The sequence below is a fragment of the Bidens hawaiensis genome, unplaced genomic scaffold, assembly GCF_021521415.1.
Source record: "Bidens hawaiensis isolate Kalapana, Puna unplaced genomic scaffold, B.hawaiensis_p1.1 tig00018044_1, whole genome shotgun sequence".
NCBI lineage: Eukaryota > Viridiplantae > Streptophyta > Magnoliopsida > Asterales > Asteraceae > Bidens > Bidens hawaiensis.
The window spans coordinates 57,638-80,388 of NW_027492726.1; the positions used below are offsets into that span (position 1 = coordinate 57,638).

The 22,751-nt window shown below is 35.8% G+C and overlaps 1 protein-coding gene and 1 pseudogene across 1 annotated transcript; one reads left to right on the forward strand and one right to left on the reverse strand.

Moving 5' to 3' along the window:
• Positions 1–6,205: 6,205 nt before the first annotated feature.
• LOC143555305 (microtubule-destabilizing protein 60-like) lies at positions 6,206–8,233 on the forward strand. The gene is made up of 8 exons (XM_077044878.1): positions 6,206–6,930; positions 7,024–7,069; positions 7,170–7,259; positions 7,383–7,502; positions 7,586–7,684; positions 7,762–7,821; positions 7,918–8,012; positions 8,155–8,233. The coding sequence occupies exons 1-8, from the start codon at positions 6,206–6,208 to the stop codon at positions 8,231–8,233; spliced, it is 1,314 nt and encodes a 437-aa protein (XP_076900993.1).
• A 1,374-nt stretch (positions 8,234–9,607) lies between these two features.
• On the reverse strand, positions 9,608–17,226 carry LOC143555317 (H/ACA ribonucleoprotein complex subunit 4-like; annotated as a pseudogene).
• Positions 17,227–22,751: the final 5,525 nt, after the last annotated feature.

A 22,751-nucleotide genomic window follows, 5' to 3' on the forward strand; every position in this document is an offset into this window, starting at 1 on the left:
TAGACCGTTTCCAGGCGTTCTTTGTCTTCATCATCCAGCTTATCAAAGAACTGCCTGTACATCACTGTTGACGAAGCGCCGTTGTCAACAAGAGTGCGGGAAGTGATGTAATGCCCCAGCTGGCTTTTGATGACGATGGGGCCTTCTTTGCTGGGGCCTCCTGGCACTCGCGGGAAGCGCACCTCAGCCTCCTTCCACGCGCATGGTTCTGTCGCTCGTCTTTTTCTTCCTGCGACTTTGCCATGGACCATGTTGATGCTGATGTCGACGGGCTTTCGTCCGTTACCTCTGTACCGGTTGTCATTTCTTCCTCCCTTCCTGATTGATGCCACGAGATGTGCAAGTCTTCAATCCTTCACAAATGTCTCAACAATATCCTTCAGGGATGTGCACTCTTCAGTACCATGACCCTTTGTCCCGTGGAAATCACAGGATTTGCTTTGATCCGCATTAGGTTTCTGCCGGATCAATGGGGCTTTTGGCCATGGCAATTTTTCCGTGGCAAATATCTCCGTGACGCTCTTGGTGAGTGGCGTCCACCGGTGTTTTCGGTTTGAAGGGTGTGTGTTGTCCCTTCCGCCAACAAGAGGGCGAGAGCTGGATGAGGTGTCAAAGTTTACCCTTGACTGCCAAATACCTAGCCGCCTCTTTTTGTTCTGCCGGGCGATCCTAACGTTGTTCTCCCTTGTCCTCTGCGTATAGAGGTGAGTACTCTGGGGAAGATCTCTTCCCAGCTGCTTCTCTGTCTCGGCAAAGCGCTTGGCTGCCGTCATGATGGCATCCCATGTGGATGGCATGCCGTCCTTACCCGTTAATGTGCGGATAAGCTCTGGGTACTCGGCGCCCTGGATGAAAGCGGCGCGAACGAGATCTTCACTTACGTTGCCCAGACTCAGTTTCTTGGAGTTGAAGCGGGTGATGAAGTCTAGTAAAGATTCATCCTCTTCTCTCACGCAGTTGAGGATCGTCCACTGCTCTTCAGTGTACTTCCTCTGTTGGCTAAAGTGCTGGCTGAACTTGTTCTGAAAGTCCGCCCAGTCATATATGTGGTGGATCGGTAAACGATCGAACCATGCCCTGGCCGCTCCGACCAGAGTCATCTGGAACATGTAGCACCACGTGGGTTCCGTCCAGTTGCTGACGGTAGCCCCCGCAATGAACCTGTTCAAATGGTCGTCTGGGTCGGATAGACCATCATAAGTGCCAATGTTGGACATCTGTTTGGCACTTCTCGGGGCGATTGCTTCCGCAATGTCCCTTGCGAATTTTGATTTTCCTGCATTTGTAGCAGTTGGTCTAAAGGTTTTGGAGAAGTCACGCGGGTTTCTCTCCGCGATTGGTTGAAAAGCTTCCCCAAAATTCCTTTTTGGTTGGACGTCCGTTTCCTTACGCTTCCCTTTCGCCTTATGGCGAGGGTTCGCGTCGGTATCGGACTCCAACTCGTCTGAGTACTCGCAGTCACTGCTCATATTGAGGTGTTGGCGAGTACTGCCGAATTCGTCAGCCTGTTGAGCTGAACGCAAGCGTTCATCCAATTCGGCTTGGAATTCTCTTTGCCGTGCTTCGGCCCACGCCTTCACTTGATCTAGTGTTTGGCGAGGGGCCCTTGTTCGTTTTTCCAACTGGGTGTCGGTGAACCCCAGTGGAATATTTACTGCACTTGCTCCGGCCTTTGTGGCCGGAGTAGTGTTCGTAAGGATTGTATAACCGCCGGTGTTCCCCCCAGTTGCTGGGGTTGTTACCGGGGTTTCTTGGTCGGTTACTGGCCTTTGGACCGGAGTAACGTTAACCATTTCTTCAGAAATTGTGAAAAAACTAAAATAGTTCTAGCTTTGTCCCACGGATGGCGCCAATGAAGAAACACTAAGTGAACCCTGGACAGATTATAGATAATCTAGACAGATTATAGATAATCTGGGGGTTAAGTAATGTTTCCCACGGATGAGATCTAGCTGAGAAGGCTGTTCTTCAGGAGACCTGCAAAACAAACACCGTAAGCTCGTCACTGAGAAGGGGGGGGGGTTCCTCCTTGTGACCACCCTCCGGCGTGAGAATCAGACTAGGTTGCTCTGAATATAAGTGTATATTAAGAGATTGCTAGATAACTGGGTAGCAGATGATCTTACCATTCCAAGATGTTGGAGTATTTATAGCTGAAGGTAGGTTAGAAGGTATAGCCGGCTGAATAGTATTCATGTTCTACCAACAGTGGACTATGCACAGGCCATACTGGTTGGTGGATAGGTTACGGCCAACAGTAACTATGTCGGCTGCACTATTCCTCCAACTGTAGATTATGCACGTCCTACCTACTGTGGATTATACGCAGGCCATGCTGGTTGGTGAATAAGTTACGGCCCACAGTAACACTATTTCACCAACTGTAGGCTGCGCATGCCCTGCAGTAAGGGTTGGTGAGTAGGCAGCGGCTAATAATAACAAACAGTACTAGAGGGTGCTCCTCCTCGTACTGTTGTCGGTGAGCTGTCACCCTGTGATTGGCTCATGGGCTGTTCTGGTCAGATTGTCTGTCCTATCCATACCTTGGTAGGTATAGTACAGATCTTTCAGAATCATACGGACTGGCTCATTTTGGCGGGATTGTTCCCGTCTTGCTCATTCCTTCATGTGACTACTGAAGTATCTATTGTCTTGTGCGTGTAGCCCTGCTGTCTGCGGGCAGCCTTCCCTGATGGCTTGTATCCGCAACTGCGGGAACAGGCGGGGTACTTCACCATTGGGAGGCTTTCCCTGCGTGTACAGCTTGCGTACTGCGCGTAAGGTTCTCTGAGCATGGTGGGTCCTGCGGAAGCAGATGGCCTTTGCGCAGACGTCCCTGTTTAAGGTGAGTCTTGCGGGACCAACTGGGCTCTGCTGGGACCTACCTCTTCACTTATGAAGAGTATGTTACCTTGGTTCCATCAAGGACACGAATTTTATTATGTATATTTGTGACTATGTTTACCAGGAGCGTATGCAAAGTATGGTTGGCTCCAATATTATACTTCCCAACATTGGCTCCTGGATTGAAAGAAAGGATCAATCGGAGTGAAATAATAGATCAGATTAGAGGCTAGTTGTTGATCTTCGATTGACGACAATAAATGACAGTCAATGTATCGACCGTTAGCTGCAAATGAACCGGACGTTCGGTGAACCATTCAACGGAAAGTTCGTTTATGTTCGTTTAATTAAACGAGCGAACACACCGTTCGCTTATTGATGTTCGCTTATGTCTGTTTCTTTATATTGATTTATGTATCAATAGAAAATAATTAAGGAATATTGGTTTTAAATAATCTCAACTATGGCCTATTGGTAAATATCAGTCTCAACTTTACATTTGTCTGCTGATAGTCCCAACTATTGTTGTATTTGTTTTTAACGGTCCGCGACTAACGGATGTTAATTCTATTAATCCATTGCTGAGTTGGCCATCCCAGCTGTCAAAAAACTTCTTACACGAAAGATTATGTGGCGGTTGACTGTGTATTAAGGATCTTAGGTGACAATGAAAGTAATATATACTATGTATGTATTCATATGCATCTTCTTCCTCCCCGTTTATTCTCCAGGAGCTACCACGACACCGTCGTGCCATCCCCACTAGCAACTACTGCCGCCTCCATCCCCATTCCAGCACTTCTTTTAACATGTCTTTTATGCTGGTTTGCAGGTGTTCCGGCTCCTCCCTCCCACCCAATGACCCAATCTCCCTACCATCACCCATGTTTTTCCGGTGAATAAACGAATCACCACAACACCAGTGTGTTTCTTGAACCGATAAAATCAAAATTGTTTTTCCAGCGGGTTGTTTGAACCAGAAAATCAGAAACCGAACTGCGTTTAAACTCCGGCAAGGCGATATAGGCAAGGCCGTCCCTAAGAATGCTTGGGTCTTCATAGACCCTGTGCAAGTAAAAAAATGGGCCCTAATGTACACACACTCTCTCTCTCTCTCTCTCTCTCTCACACACACATTTTTTTATTTCACTAACAAGACGATAAACGTAATAACATGTTAGCATTAAACAAAACAATACTATTATAACAAGATGATCTGTTTAAAATAGTTTGTGTATTCATAATGAAGGGTATTTAAGTGCATTCCGGTCAAAGTTTCATAATGAGAAAAATAAATAAATAAACTCGTTTCAACTTCAAATAATAAACATATATGATTAAACTCCAAAGGAAAATAGTTCAAAATAATTAATAAAAAGAAAACTTGTTATCTCGTAAAAAGCATAAGAAATACTAATTAATTCTCAACGAATAAGGATTTTAAATTTGGGTCTTTTATTTAGTTTCAAAGTACTTTTGGGCCAAACAACTAGCATTTGGGTGAGGACATAAATTATTTTACTTGGGCTTGTTTAAATATTTGTTGGACCTATGCTGCAGTGTGCAAAATATTAGGGCCCTTTTAGGTTTTAGGCCTTGTGCGGGTGCACAGCCTGCACATGCCCAAATCCAACCCTGGATGCAGGTAGAGGTGTACAAAACCGGTTTTAAACCCAAACCGAACCAGTTTGGTCAACGGCTGGTCAAAACCGGTTTGACTCAAACCGGTTCGGTTTATAAACCGGTCAGTCACAAGATAGGCCGACCTAGTCACGTCGGTTCGGTTCGGTTCGGTTTATAAACCGGTTTAATCGGTTTTTCTCAAACCGGTTCGGTTTTAAAACCGGTTTGGTAGATCTTAAGGGAAACCGGTCCTGAAACTGGCGGTTTGGGTCGGGTTGGGAACCGGTTTGGGTGAAACCAGTTTTTTTTTGTACACCTCTAGATGCAGGCTATCCATTTGAACACCATCTGAGGTAATAAATATATAATTTTACTTGTTTTTATCAACCAAATAAAAGCCCTAAGATTTTAATTGCAAACTGTAATCAACTAACACGAATTTTGGGTTCTGATTGGTGACTATTTCTAGGGTTCTAATGAAAATCCCCACCATCATAAACCTAGAGCTAAAAATGGCATGAAAGTTCATTGTAAGGACATGGTGATGACATATTAACAACAACAATGGTGGTGGTCGGCGTCTATGATGGTCGGATTCTCTAAAACAAAGTTGGTTAATGGCAGATAAGAGAGAGAGAGAGAGTAATAAAATGAAGAGAGTGCCATGTAAGCATTAGACTAACGGAATTAACATCTGTTAAGTCGCGGACCGTTAAAAACAAATACAACAATAGTTGGGACTGTCAGCAGGCAAGTATAAAGTTGGGACTGATATTTACCAATAGGTTATAGTTGGGATTATTTAAAACCAATATTCCAATAATTAAATAAATATTAACTGAATGAGTTATCTACTTAAATGTTTTATATTTGTTAATTTGTGCTCATTTAAGTGTTTTCATTAATGTTTGTTCATGTTTGTGTTCATTTACATTTGTTCATATATGTTCATTTATGCTTGTTCATCTTTGTTCAGTTATGTTCGTTTAGATATTAAATAAACAACATAAACAAACACAAATGTTCATTTTTTAAATTTACGAACATGAACACAAATATTTGTTCGATAATTGTTTGTGTTTATTTAAAGTTAATTGAGCGAACCTGAACATGCCCTTGTTCGTGTTCGTTCAATTCGTTTTCATTAGTCACATTGATGAATACATCGGTCTCAATCTCTAGGCTTTGACGATTTTATTTGTGTTCGTAAACACATTCATTTCCTTAATGAATGAACACGAACATAATATCTTTTCGGTAAGTGTTCGTAAACACATCATTTCCTTAACAAACGAGCATGAACAAGATCTTGTTCGTGTTCGTTCGTTTAGTTTGCAGCCCTATCGACCGTGTCACCTGCGGGTGATTTTAGGGTTAAAACCATGGCTCTAATACCATAAAACTGATTATGGAATTATGGTAAAATGTTTTTCATGTTTTACCTAGGATCCCTGAATATATAAATAAAGCAGGCTCCATTTCTAGTTTGAACCAAACTACATTCCGATTTAATTTAACCACCCGAGTGACCCGACCCGCATTAGATCCGGAAAACCCAAACAAGAAAAATAGCCGTTATAAAGACCGCTTCTTCCCTTCAACTACAACGTTCATATTTTCTTATACTCATTCCTCCACTCATCATCATCACCTAACAAACCAAACCTCCGTCATTTATTCTTTTAACTACTTTCCAATAAATAAAATAAACTAACTTTCGCGTTTTCCGGCGACGGAGATGGAATCGCATAACGCCGGAGCATCCACACTAACGCCGTCTAAACCAAAACCCTCTAAAAAGTCTAAGCTTCCAGAGACTTCCACCACCAGAGTACCTAACCCTACGCCTTCAAAATCTCCGCCAATCAAATCTCTTAAATCGAAGCCGATTCCGGTGAACAATATTCGTCAGAGGAAGTTTGTAGTGGCGAAGAAGAATTCGAAATCTGGAACCCTAGAATCTGTCAATTGTAAGTGTAGAGCTAATTCTAAGTTGAATAAGTGTGTTTGTGTTGCTTATGAGAGTCTTAGGGCTTCTCAAGATGAGTTTACAAAGATTGGTAGTGTTATAACTGAAGAGGAACAGAAGGAGAACCTAATTGAAAAAAACCCTAATTTGGAATTGGGGGAAAGTGAGGTGTCTGGTGAAAGGCTTAGTGGACAGATGAAGAGGAGAAGGGATAAGGTGTTGGAGGTAGCTAGGCAGAGTATTCCGAGTAATGGGTGTGGGAGAGTGTTGCATTTGGTGAAGGCGTTTGAGAATGCGTTGACGATAACCAAACCGAAAACGGATGAAGAAGCTGAAGATGAAACTGTTAAGGTTCCTAAATGGGAGCTGCCGGGATTGAGACCGAAGGCTCCGGTGACTGAGTTCTCTTCGCCGGATGTATTTCTCACGCCGGAGAGCTTAGGGTTGGATTCGCGTGGTTCGTGTTCATCTGTCAGTGATCACAGTAAGCCAAGGTTGGATTCTTTTTTTTGTTTTGCGATTATTTTAATTTTATTCGTTGTTATGTGGATTTGATTCTGAATGGATTGTTGGTCTCTTTGGTTTAGTGTTTCGAATAGGAATTCTGGTGGTGGGAGACGGAGCAGGCGGAATGTATGTTAGCTTCTTTTGTGGCTTTTACATTATTAATATAGGGCTTGTTTTGTTTACTTTGATGATGAATGGCTTGATGTTGTTTTTGTTAATCATGTAGAGCTCTGAATCCTCTGCAACTTTTAAAGGTAGAAAAGGTAAGAGGACAGTTAAGACTACTCCTCAACAACCCTTCAATCTCAAAACTGAGGTTAGTTTTTGATCACTCTATTTGCCTTCCTGTTAGTTTAGAATAAAGAGATTAAGAGTGCCATATTTTGAGTTGATAAAGCCGGAAAGATGTATATGGAGTGATTTACCATTTTTTATACAGCAAAGAGGAAAATCAAAGCAAGAAGAGTTCACAAAGAAGGTACAAGAGATGATGATTGAGCAGGAGAAACAGAGAATTCGTATTGCACAGGGTCTCCCATGGACAACAGATGAACCAGAGGTGAAGTTGTTTTACAGTATCATTTTCTCATTAATACATGTATCAAAATGTAAACCTTTAACTCATAGTTTAAGTAATTTCAGAGTCTTGCAAAACCTCCGGTTAAGGAAATTACCAGACCTGTTGATTTAGTTCTACATAGTGACATGAGGGCCGTTGAGCGTGCTGAATTTGACCAGCAGGTATTATGCTTAGAAGATTGAACCAGATGACTAAATCTATGGAGTCAACTTACTTTGACTAAATGGTTTGATGGCAGGTGCAAGAAAAGCTATCATTCATTGAGCAGTTCAAACTTGAAAAAGAAAAACAACAAAAGGTAGAAAGCCAGCTAATATAAATATATTGGTTTACTATTTATATATATTGCATTGCATTGCATTGCATTGATTGAATGATATGTGTGCTTTTGTAGTTAGCAGAAGAGGAAGAATTGACGAGGTTGAGAAAGGAGCTTGAGCCAAAGGCTCAACCTATGCCTATTTTTGATAAACCTTTCATTCCAAAAAGGTATATTATTTATGTTAACCAAAAATCAAATCCAAGTTTATCGATCATTTGCTGAATGTAATCCTTGTTTGGCAAGGAACACAAAAAATGTGAAAGTTAATAGAACTCTTATGAATGATCTGCTTGTTGTGCGTTTTTGTAGGTCAGAAAAGCAACCAACCATGCCCAAACAACCAAAGATTTATAACCCTCAGCAAAAGAAGATGCATGTTGGTCCCTAAAGGTTTTGCTTGTCTGAGTGTTTGATGCGAGTGTGATTCTTCTTGACTATTCTTACCTGGAAAAGGTGTTTGCGATTCTTGTACATTACCATAGTCATTGAATTTTGTATAAATCTTGAAAGCAACTGGAAAGTAACATTTTTGGTTTGATTTGCAAGCGCAATGTTTTTTTTTCTTCCAGAAGTTAAAATCAACTGCAATGGTTTGACAAGGTGTGTCACATAACACCACTTTATAGATGGAAATTACATGTCTCGAACCTAAACATGCCATTCCAAAGAGAATCACGGGTTGTTTTGTGTCGACTGATTTGTGGGTTTGACCGATTAAAACTAATAAGTGCAAATATGATTCATATATTTATTTTCCCATGCGCAGTTGGCATCAACTCCTTTGGTGGTTCTTCTTGACTATTTTTACTTGGAAGAGGTGATTGCGGTTCTGGTACATTGGTTTAGTTTATAAATTTTGTAAATATCTTGAAAGTAGTTATAAAAAATACAATTAAACATTTTTATTCTAATTTGCAAGCACAATGGTAATTTTCTTTTATAAGTTAGTATGAAGTGCAATAGTTACAAATATCCCGCGTGTTATGACTGTTAAAAGTTATTTTGATTTTTACTTAACACCCCTTTAAGAGACATGAAAATGAAATGTCTACAACCTAAACAAACCATTCAAAGAGCCAAAAGACAATTAGGGATGGTTGATGTTTCGTATCCATATATTTATTTACCCATATGTGGATGATATCAAGTCCTTTAGTTAAGTGTTTATTTATCGTTTGATGTGAGTGTGGCTCTCCTTGACTATCTTGAAAAAGGTTAATTCTTGCGCTAAATCTTGAAAAAGGTTAATTCTTGCGCTAAATTTTGTTTGTAAACAATACTTCAACGATCGATTTTTTCTTTTTTTTCTTTAGAATCTTTAATCGTGATAAAAAAAATTTTACATCGCTAAATTAATCGTTATGTTCTATAATATTTACTATAATATAACATTTAAAATATAATATTTAACAGTTATTTTTTATTCTATATTATATTTTTTAATATATTCTAATTATACGGATGGAAGAGTCAAGAATTCAAATAGTTAATAGCAAATGTTTTACTCAAACTCACTTGAGATAAACATCACCTCTTTCAGAAGATGGTTATAACTTATAGCTCCGCCTTTTTAGACTTAATTTTCACAATTTTCTGTTGTTAGTAAGCATCGGTTATAACTTTATTACTTAAACCACACTAATAGTTTTATTATTCCTAAAACCAATAAAAAGTTGATAATGTCAGGTTTAAGTGTTTAAAACTTACACCAAAACAAGCTAATAAGAGAGAAGAAAAGCTTAAAAAACCAAAATGCTTTAAAAGCTGCAACTTGAAACTACATAAAATTTCAAAACTCATGGAACCCAAAATCCTTACAAAACATCTCAAAAACACAGCAAATAAAACAAGACATGTAAAATAAACATAGAAATTCAACTCTAAAATACTTGCTACCTTCTAGAAATATGCAGCAGCTATTGGATCCATGAATATAGGAACATCAAAGTTCAACTAAAAATTCATGAAACCACATCTTATTATAACTACTCTTCCACTGCATCTTTCTTCTTTTTCTTCTTCTCACTTTTGCTCACTTCTTCACCATTTTCAGCATCTTTACTTTTCTTCTTCTTCTCAGATTTCTTTTCGGATTTATCACCGTCCTTCTCAGCCGAAGCATCCACATCACCGTCCTTATCCTTCTTCTTCTTTTTCTTCTTCTTCTTCTCAGTAGTTTCACCTTCCACCACTTCTTCCGCTGCTTCAACCTTCTTTTTCTTCACAACCGGTGTCTCTGCAACATCTTCATCTTCTAACTTACGTTAACGCCCTTCGTCACCATCTTCACCGTCCTTATCCTTCTTCTTTTTCTTTTTCTTCTTCTCACTGTCAACCTTCACACTTTCCTCCACAACTTGCTCACCCGCAGGTCCAGATGCAGGTGCAGCAGCAAGACTAGCAACCATCGAATCACCACCGGTAGGAAGCACAACATTCCTCGTCCACTCAGCCGGGGTCTTCTCATTCGGCTTCCCATGTTTAGTCAACTTCCCTTCCGAAATCAGCTTCTTCTTCATCGAAGCCGTGGGACCCAACCCCCATTTCCTCGGATACATATCCCTATCCATCACCACCCGTTTAATCTTCGCCACAACCCCATGATCACAAGTCGCCATCACAGCAGTGCAGTCGTCATCCCCGCTATCCCCAAAGCAATCGCCTCCCCCTTCGTCGTCATCAAAACCACCTCCTCACCGTTCTCAATACCATTCTCGAACCTCAACAACCCCGGAATCATAAGCTTCGCACCATAACAAATCGCATTCACCGCAGAATCCTTAACCACCAACCTCTTATAACTAGTCAACAACACCTCCAACGGCATAACCACCCGCCTCAAGTAACTCTCATCTCGATAATTATCAAACATCCACTGCGCGTCCATCACGTCATGCATCGTAATCATATTATCCTTCTCCCCCATAATACCCGACCTCACCCTCCTCAACTCCTGCATATGCCCACCGACGCCCAAAATCAAGCCCAAATGAACACACAAAGTCCGCACATACGTACCCGCCTCACACGAAATCCAAAACACAACCAAATGCTTATCCGCATCATACTCCAATAACTTACTTTCATAAATAGTCCTAATCCTAAGCTGCCGCTTCACCGCGGAAATCAACGGGGGACGCTGAAACACCGCGCCCGTCAACGTCTCGAGCGCCCTCGCCACTTTCGCAACATCGGGCACCGCGGAGTGAAGGCGTGCAACGCAAACATACTCTTTACCAGCACGTAATGTCCTTCCTTCTCGAACGATGACAAACTTATAAAATCCCTAAAGATGCCTTCCACCAAAGTTCACTGATTTTCCACTAAACACAACATACTTCCTAGCTCTCCATAAAATCCCAAAAGTGAAAAGCATATGTTTTGAGAACCCGATATAAAAGGCTTAAGAAACCAGGTCTTTACATCATTGTAGGATCACTTGTCAAATTGATTTAGCAAGCCCGCACGACGCATAGATAACTTATTCTTTTAGTTGTGGTGTGTGTTGAGAATTTTATTTCATGAGATGCTTACTGTATAGTTGTGTTAATTATAAAGCCAAATTATATATGTTGCGAATTACTAATGTTAAATGGATGAACATATTTTTAGTTTTGCTTCACGACTACTTGTTTACCAAATAGTTAATCTTTATGTAATACACATACCTCCTCAAAGTGTATGAGAAAGTGCATATTTTATATACACTTTTGCTAGTTATACAATTCTCTTCTTTACCCTCTAAAAATTTTGAGTTGCAATAACAATCTTATGTTAGTTATTCCAACAACATGTATATTTTTTAAATGTGATAATGAAATCATCTACTCTGTTTCTAATCCTATTTCATTAAAGACTACATACATTTGTGATGATGCGTAATTAATTGCATATGTTGATGATGAAATCATTTGTTTTACTATAGTTCAAATTCCTAAGTTCATTTTGTAATTGTAATATCCCAATTTTAAGTGGCATATGCGAAATATTAATTTTCAACGATAAATAATGTTTTGTGATGTTTTAGTACTAAGCCATTTTGTCGCCTCATTTTGTGTCGAAAGGTCAATTAATTGATTCTCGTGGTTTGGTGGAAAAATTATCAAATTGTGTACTAAAGAGCCAAAACTCAAGTTAATGCACCAAATGTGGGTGATAAAAAACTCATATAAAACCTGATATAGTGCGCGTTTCTTCCACCTCTTAAATAAGAGAGAAATTTTCGTGTGAGTTCACGTGTGCGACCATGGTGGTGTGAAGGCCCATGGAAGTCACCAAAACTCAAATCAATCTGTAGTTTAAATCTTGATTATTAAGTGCTAGCTAGCCATACAAGATGGAAGTTCCATGACTCCAATAGTCCAATGGTGGTAAGCAAATTTGACCAAAAATCATGTATATGATAAAGTGTTTTAAAGGTTAGCAACCTCGATAGTTGATGAACTTGGTTTATTGTGACTATTTAGGGTGGCATTATAAAGGAAATTAAGTGAGATTTACTGGGTATGATTGCTGTTGTTGTAAGTATGTGGTAAATTGATAAATAAGCTTTCAGAAAATATTGCCAAATTTGCTAAATGTGAACCTTAGGTCATGTGTAATGGGTCAATGCACATGGCCACCTCATCCCAAAAGAGCGTAGAACACCGCCCTCAGGGCGTTTTTGGGTGGGTGGAGCAAATGACAAGCGTTTGGCAAGGATGATATACTAATTAAATTTCATTAGCAATGAAATATGGCCACCTCACACACTTTATTTTATTTTTTACTTTTCAAGTGAAACAATTACACACTTTAATATAAATGGTTAGTAAAATAACTTTTGCTTATGTGAAAGTGGCATGGTGGAACATTTTTCGTTTTTAGTGAAACCATTTCACATAGCCTTAGATAGTGTTAGCTAAATTATTCAATAGAAGAACAAATCAAGTTAAATTCATATTAAATGGAACAAGAGCTTTGATTTTATAATGCATTGAAATGAATTTGAGTAAATTAGATAGGTGGAATATCATAATGGGATGGAAGGAAAAACTATTTACTATAATGGGTGATTTCAAAAGTATTTACTAAGTTAGGTGATTTTTAAAAACTCTATTTTTTTCATATCTAATCTCATTGGATGAAAATATCTTCTATGAGTTTTGTTTATCTAAATTTAACGGACCAAACTATTTAACTGAAAAATAAAAAGAATATTTATTTTTCATCTCGTTTTTTTTTAAATTACTAAAAAAAGTGTCCCGAAAACTCGAGTTAATAACAATAATAATAAAAATAACTGTGAACTACTTCATTGCAATTTCATTACATCACATGCTATAAACTTAGCGCATGTATACATGATTTTTAATTAAAAAAAGTATTTTGTCTTTAACTGTACAAATCCATTTAAAAGAAAAGCAAAACTACATAAATAACGTTTTCAAATTTATGAAGAGAAAAGCTCACTCGAAAAAAACTGCATGGCTGTTTAAAAGCTAGCAGCATCCTTGAATATCACTAAAAAAACTCGACTTGAAAAAAAATTAAAATGTAAATGAGTCAAGCCGGCTAGCTCGGTTTGTCTCAGGCTTGTCCTACCTTAGATGTACGACTGTGCACGAGCCGAACCCTGAAAAACTCGGGTTCCGATCGAATGTAAACTGAGTTGGCTTGACAAGACTTGTTTACATACGAGCCCTTTTAGCGGCTTTTTTTCAAGCGAACTTCAGGCAAACCGTGCGTATTTGAAAAATCCCTATAGTCTTTTCGAGCTGAACTTGTATTTTTATTAAGTTAATTAAAAAAATGTTTATTCAAAATTCATGTTCTCATTTGAAAACATTCACCGTAAAAAAGAGAGCAATTTGCAACTTATATGTTTTATATATCAAGATTCGATCTCTCTTGATTGTTTTCAAAAAGTTTTATAATAATAAATATAAAATGAAACAAATTTTTTCTAGAAAATAATTCCATCGTAACTTGCACTGCCTAACGTAATGCCATCGAAAAAATTAAAAAGGAAAAACAAGATGAAAAATAAGCATGTAAACTTTTTATTTTTCAATTAAATAGTTTGGTCTACTAAATTTAGATAAAAAAATCTGTAGAAAATATTTTCATCTCATGAGATTAGGAGTTAGAAAAATGGGTTTTCAAAAATCACTTAATTTAGTAAATATTTTTAAATCATTCATTTTGATAAATAATTTTTCTCCCGCCCTGTTTTGGTAAAAAAAAACTCATTATAAAATCAATAAAACATAAGAAGCACATATCATAAGATTTACCCCTATAAACGGACCAAGTCCCAACATATTAGCCCAACAACCGTTTTAGGCCTAATACTGGTGAGCCCAATTAGGGCCTGTTCATTAGGGCTTAAGCCCAAGGTATTTCTCATAAACAGAAAGGCTTTCTAACGAAAAGTAACATGTCTTATCTAGCCTCTTACTTTCCCTCTTGCGTGTACACACCATGCACGAACAGACTCCTGTGAAGGCGGTGATGACACTATTCTAAGTCAGCGGCCTCTCTCCCCTTAACATCAATCACTATACTACACCTTGCCCTGCATCTTAACAGGAACATGATATTGGCTCTATTGTACAAAAAAAAAGTAAATAGGATTTGAAGTGGTTGGATCAAACCTTAGAAGATGAAAGCTAACGCTGTCACAACACCAACACGGACCAACACCAGAGGTGCTCCCTCCTTGAAACAAGACCCGACACCATAAGGGGTGATTCTGATTTCAACAATTGGATTAACCATGTAATTGGATTACAAATAATGCTAGTAATAATTAATAGAAGGTTATCTTGTGAAATATGTAATATGGGTGGAGTATATATGTTTTAACAAAAGAGAAGATTGATATAACAATTAGGTACACCACTATAATACATAAAATACATGTGCGTAAGTGCGTTCAACAACCGAGCGTGTAACAAAGTATATAAATCTAAACTGTTGATGTGGTATATTTGGTTTTTGAACTTGTTCATGATCATTGACAGTACGAGAATTTAATGTTAAGACCGGAGTCTTGCCATCATTGCATTATCTTTGTGTTATAATGAACTCTTGGAAAATTTGATATCAGACCATTGTAATTTTACAATGGCACCAACTTTTATTTCTGTGATGTTTGTTTAAATTTTCTGTTGAGTACCTTAGATTAGATTATGACCTTTATAATGGCGTGCATTTACTTTATATCACGATTTTGTACATGACGGGTAGCTAATATCACTTGATTCAAATAATTCGATATCTCGGGTTGCATAGCGAGATGTGAGTCTGAGTTAATGTTTTGGTCTTGGTCTATTTGGATGAGATTAGTACCGTACAAGGAAATCCCAATACTTGATGCCAGATTGTCGCTATCTAGTCAAAAATAAGATTAAATGGTGTCCTAATCACCTTAAACTAGTTAGGACAAGTAGAGTGTCGAACCACGAGGTGTATGCGGTCAATGCAATGTGCAATTAATTCCTAACATTATGAAGTATACACTAGCAAGGATTTGGCTTTAACATTAAGCAAACAATTAATTCAAAAGTTCAAACAATTAACAAAAGCAAATCACACCGGGGTTCAAATATGTAACAAACAGCAATCTCAAGTCATTTAACAGATTAATTGCCAATAATCGAATAAGGTCAATTAACTAGATAAACCTTAGGTATCAACAGTCACTAACACACGGCACTGGTTGTCAAATGGTCTATGCTAGTGTGACTTAACTAAGGGCAATTGTATCATCATTGCTTTATTACATTCAAACTAATCAATACAACCCTATGAACACGTATCACAACAACTGGCAAACTAATCATTCTGATTGAAATAAACTTAAACCGACTGAATGCACAAAAATACCAAACATCAATGCTCATAGATCAGTAACAAACAATTACAATTAGTTGTTCTTAAAGCATGAGAAAAACTATTAAAAATGCATACTCTACATCCCGGGTATGACCCGAGAAGACTAGCCGAGCCTTGTCATCAATAGGTCTTCAATCATGATGAGGAAAGCTATTAGGATTGATCAAGAGATGATTGGTAGCCTTGGAATTCACCCAAAATTGCCTAACAACCGCTGGAAGTCATGATAATGGTTGAGGGTTCGTAAATATAAGACCCGAAACCCGAAAGGTCATATAGTTGGTCATTCATAAGCAAATAGTTCAACTACTGGAATCAAATAAATCAATGCAGTAGAAAATGTTCAATCATTTAACATCCGGATAAAAACAGGAAATACAGCCAACATAGTTTAAAAACAAATTGCTTAAAAATGAAATGCCAGTCTCGATACGGATAACTTCACAATCAGCCAAGCGCTCTTCATTCCATCATCTAACCTGAACTTGAAATCGATCTAATATATATGCAAAAGTCAGCAACATTGAGTGAGTTCTATTTTATAAAAAGTGTTAGAAACATAATTATTTGGCAATCAATTCACAAACACCATAAATGTAACATATCATAACATAACATAATGAAATGCATAGGGTCGTATGGGTCCATCATTTGCCCCAAGGACATACCAAACACAAAGTCGGAGAGGCTACCCCATCTCACCCAGGTTTGGCGGAGATCATCATCATCATCATCATCATCATAATGCCCATAAATTGGACTTCCTCAAATCATCGAATCTAAAGGGGAATCTCGCTATAGATCGACTTCATTAAGTTGACCCGACCCATGCATAACCATAAAACCATAAACATACATAATCATCACATCCATATTCCTACATCAAATCATAAGTAAAACTTATAGCGTCACACGTAATGTATAAACATAAAGTAATACATGCATAACATAAGTCGTATTATAGTGGCGTGTAAAATAACTAGACAAAATATATGTACATATAAAACATAGGTTCATTCAAATATAAAGCCTTTTCATAATCTGTGAAATCATAAAATCTCATTTTCGTTCCGCATATATATTATCCCTAAAAATAATAAAACATTTAAAAGTAGGCTCATAAAACTCACCTTGGTCAAGTAAGTCGATCTTATGCATTCCACTAGTTCGTACGGTTTGAATTCATTCAATCATCACGTGAACCCAAAACAAGTCCTTTGTACATTGCTAGGTGCTAACACTCATGCTAACTTTCCTATCGCGCAACTATTCTGATTCAGATCACACCACTGAAGTTCTTGTTGAGGGCTGATATCAACCGACTTGCTCGCTTGTTTCTCCTTACTAATGGCTATCAAAACTCACCGATTTTACCCGATGTTGCTGCCCAATGTGGATTATGCTCTGACAGCCATTACCTCCACTATACGGTGTTATTTGCACACCGTTGCAGCCCTCACAAAGCTGTAAAACAGCCCAAATTGCAGCAGCCCTGTACGCCATGGTTTGGCCCCGATATCGATCCCGTGATGCACTACACGCCCTATGTTAGCTGCTGTATTCTTGCAGTTTAATGACGCTGCTATTTGTTGTCGTTTGGCCATCAAGTTTAGACTAGAACACAGGCCGATCACCACAAAATTCAGCTGTTGTTGCTGCTGCTTGCACCTTCTTAATTCCTCTTCATAATGGGTTCTTCATTGGACGAATAACACCTCAATTATGTGGTTTTTTCCCGATATGTGTGTTGGTTAGCAACAACAAATAAGGGTGGACTACAGATAATTTTGATCTCATCATACATATCCATAAATTTGAATTTAAAGATCTCCAAGTCTTGAGCCTCAATCCATGCGAACGTGTTGTTTGTATCTTATTATTTTTTATTACTAGTTTTAGGCCCGTGTATTCAGGGACGGAACCAGGAAATTTTTAATAAAGGGTCTAAAATAAATTTTGTTTTATATTCATAATCATATAAATTTTGTTTTATATTCATAATCATATGCCGGCCATTTTTTTTAACAATCGATCTCACACTAGAACCATTGTCGACATTTTTTAACATTGCTATAGTTGGTATTTAGTGGATTTGATAAATCATATACTTATACATTATAAAAGCACTTTTGTAAGAGGTATGGCTGTACAATAGAAATTGTTATTCAGATCTAAAAAAACCAAAAAGCAATAAAAATTGTTACTCAGATTAAAAGAAAAAACCATAAAGCATTTAAAATTTAATAAATAATTAACAAGATAAATGTATAAACAAATTAATCATAATAAATAAAATAAAACAAAAATATAAACTTCTTTTTATTTTATATATCGAGTTTGATAAATTAACAAATAACAAAGAGATGAAATGTTATAACGTACATTTGCTTCTTAAAGTTTTTTAAACTTTTTGAACAGTTTCTTCATTAAAAAACAACCAAAAAAAAAGAAAGAGAGAGAACTGTTTTAAACTGGGCCAAAGCTTAATTAAACAGGCCCAACACATTCTAAAATGAAATTAGGTTGTTGACTCGTCGTTTTCCTTGTTCCTTTAACTATGGCAGTTTTTTTATCATGCAGGTGATCGGAAAAATCTAGATATTACTTTTACTCACTTTTTTTTTTCTCAGATACCTTGTATCCCTATGTCTACCAACGATAATTTGTGAGGGTCAAAGCGAAGAAAGTGACGAAGTTAAACACCACCATTCTAAGAAACTTAGGCTTGTTGGAGGGTCGTCGGAGGGTTAAAGGACCCCCTGACCCTCCTGTAGTTCCGTCATTGCGTGTATTACATAGATAATTGATGAAAAATTTAAACTTTAACCATTAAGTAAAATACAGTCAATAAAATAATAAGATATTGTTAATACAATTACAATTTACATTAAAATTACATAATTAAGATTACACAAATATGCTACAAATAAGTAAAACTTTCCTTGTACACTACATTTGTGATTGTATTGGTCAGTATATATTGTTTATCAAAAATTGAAATCTTTAGTTCATGTCTGCTTTTAAATATCAACCCTAGATAAATGATAATGTATCCATGAAACTACCAAAAAAAACATCCATGCATATAAAATATCATACCTTTTAATCAATTAATATGATGCCATTTGAGATCATCTGCTCATGTTTATCAAAAAAACAGATTATCCCAAAAACCCGATTACCTGAACGTTGTTGATATAATCATCCTTAGCGTCCTTAGAATTTATGATAAATTTGTTGGCGTTAATATTATGTGTGTGACAAATTGTTAATTGATTTTATATTTTACAATTAACAATTGTATAATCAAGCAACATATAAAACCGAAAAACTATAACAAAATGATTTGTTTCATTTAATATGAAATGTAATTGTCAGGAAAATGACTAAGCATACTAACCTTAAAGCCATGTTCAAATAACAGTGAGTTAGCAGAATATTAAAAGATTTAAAGTTGTATAAAGTGAAGGTAGTTATTCTTATTTACAGCAGTTGAAAGTATTAGATTAGAAATACTTAAATTTGAATACTAATCCCGTGTTATTAGTTAATATTATGAGTAGTTGTTGGAATATTTAATTAATCGATATATATATATATATATAAACAACTTATAGAAAAAAAGGAGGCAAAGATTTTGGATTTTATGGAATCATAACAAATGACTTTTAACTGGATTAACTGTTTTTTTAATTAATGTGAAAATAGAATATTCCTTTAATTGTAATGAGGAGCATGATTAAGTAACATTATATTAAGTGTAAATCTTAATGAATTTTTATAACATATTTTAATAATAAATGTTATGACTGTAGTTTTTTTTTAATTCTATATATAGCTTTATTATTTTGAATATAAACCATAATAAACACTTTAATTGTGTATTAACCAACATATAACACTAACGTAAACCCAATTCGTTGTATTTGAATAAAAATAAATTAATAAGTTAATATAATATTAAAATTACGTAAACAACTAATGAAAATGATATTCTAGGTTTCGATATCCTAAATGATTTTAAAGAGCAAAAATAGTGGAATGAGATTGAAGCAGATTTTTCGTTTAAAATTTTGAACGCTTTTAATTAAGTAATACTTTGTCTTCTAAGACATATTAAATTGACTATATTTAAATGTATAAAAAAGTATAAATCAAGTTATAAAATATATGTTTATGAAACATTTTGGTCTGAGTTGTGAAAGAAAATATTGAAAACTAAATATTGAAAACTAAATATTGACGTTCTTATTGCTAAAACATTTTACACTACACAAAAAAGTCATATGAATAAATGATTAATTTCTTATGTATCCTTACAAAATGACAGATGGTTCATATAGTAAATCGTTATACATATTGATTATAGTTATAATATTCAACTTTAATAATTTAATGCTAAACATCAAGATATATATAATAGGTGTTCTTCATGTTTGTAATATTTATACAAAATGTTTGGAGAAAATTAAGAAAATACACATTTTCTTGAGTTCAAACACATATGAGAAAATTATTAAATCAAAATTTGAAACCAATCTTATATAAAAAATTACGCACTTTTACCCGAATTCCAGTTTAAAAATAATTTGTAGTTTACCATACAAATCCAGATTCTTCGACAATGATGCACCTTTATTTTATTTGTATTTGTAATTACCCGTGACTTTAAAATTTTATTCTAACAGACCTACAACTTCAATTTTTATATTTCTTTATTTTCTTATTTCACCATTAATGTTAATAAATGAATCGGTTATGATCTACATTTAATAAAAAATATTGAATTCATATATTGAAATGTCATAAAAGATAAAGACCATATATTAAAATTGATTGAAAAAAATGTGAGTAGGACTATGAGATTGACAAGTTGCGAAAGTGGTAATATTTTATTATAGTAGATAGATTATTATTATTATTATTATTAAATATACCTATGTATGTGTATGTATAATCATGTCATATAAATAATATACATCAATCGTTAATCAAATAACCATCAATTATTTATCACAAACTTAATTTGAATAATGAGATTTTATCATCGATCTTGTATAGACCACTTAGGTTCCTCAAATTTTAATAACACTCGTTTCAACCTACATTTCATATAACAATATCCAATAGTATTAATCAGCTATTAACTTATATTTTCACAATATTAAATCATATTACAGTTAACGGTCAAACCATAATAATTAAATTCAGCTCGACTTAATTATTAATCATTTTGCTTCGGAAATCTCATACAAGTATCGCACACCGATTTACTTTGAAAACGCCTAAATTTTGGGGTGTTACAGTAAAACAAAAGTTATAGGTCGAAACCCGTTTTTTCACATTTTTTAAGTTGATCATGTATCGCGAAGGCCATATACTCATGTGGCCGCGATATGCGACCAAAGATAACTTCTCGTCGAGAAACTCCAAATTCATGTATTCTGGGCTCCGTAACTCATTTTTTTAGCGTATGATATGCTCGTTTTACTTTTTGGTCGCTTTTTGTCAACTCATCTTGTTAGCATCATCTTCAGGTTTCTCATTCAAACTCTTCCCAAATTATTCTATATCATTCATCCTCACTTTCTTATGCTTCATATATCTTGGAGATTTTTTAATCATCGTTATAATGGCTTCGGATTAACTCGTTTAAGCATCGAACACCTGCAAGCATAAAAGAACTTAAAGTAATCGTGCTCGCCATATCTAAACTATTAAAACAAATGAAATAGCACGCGCGCACACGCACACACACACACACACACACATATACATGATTTATACCCGACCATCAATACCGAAAATGAATGAATGCACATGCCAAACACCGTATCAATTTTCAGTATGGTACTAGTAAGGCAACACTATTAAAAATAACTATACCGAAAACATGAAAATAGTTGTATACGTCTGAAGGGTCAAGTTATTTTACAAAGGGGATTAAAATGAGAAGGATGAGAATGATTTGCAACAACATAAAAAAAAACCCTAAAAAATACAAAAGTGTTTCCACCGTCTTTCTTGTTCTAAAAAAACAATGTTGAGTGAAAAACATTATTGTGTCTTTTTGTTGTGTTTTGTGTTTATTTTTATCATTGATTGTCTTTTTTTTATATTATGTTATATTACTCAACAATGTGTTATATTTTGTTCGGCATTGTGCTATATTTTACGATATATTGTGTCATTTTGAGTTACAATTGTGTCTTTTGTTCATTTCCGTCATTGTGTCTTTGATATCGGCATTGTGTCTTTTCGTGTTTTTTTTCTGAACGGGAATGATGGGGAAAATATTTAGTTTTTTAAATTTTTTTGTTTTGTATTAATGTTTTGAGTTATGATTTTTCTAAAATTAATTTTAATGGGTTTTTTTGCATAATTATAAATTCTTCTCACACTTTTCATTTTTATTCCTATGTATTTAACTTTACTCTACTTCATTCATGTGCAACGACAAGGCAGCTGTTATGTTAAATAATGTGCTATTTTTGATTTAGAGCATGTTTGAGATTGAGTTTGAAAAATACTTATTGGCTTATTGCTTTTTTGAAAAGCCATTTTGAAAAACCATGATGTGTGGCTTTTGAAAAACTGCTTTTTAACCCTTTCAAAAAGCTAAAATAAGAAATATTTTTGTAATTGGCAACAATAAGCAAATAAGCATTTTTCAAAATTAATCCCAAACATGCTTTTAATACAACCCCTGTAGATAGGGGTGTACATGTGTCGGTTTGGGGGTGGTTTTAGGCCAAAACCATAACCATAACCAATATGTTGGTTAATCGATAACCATAACCATAACCATAACCGATCGTTTTAGCGGTTTTGGTTAATCTGTTTTGAAAGTTATAGCGAGTCGGTTATGGGTCAGTTAATCATGACCAAAACAATGTAATTGAGCTAAAACTTTGATACTAAATATTATCCAAAAATTAAAAATGACATGACATAATTTAACAAAATATATATTCCATAATATTAATGATACTCAAACAAGTGATAGATAAATGAATAACTTTTTAGTA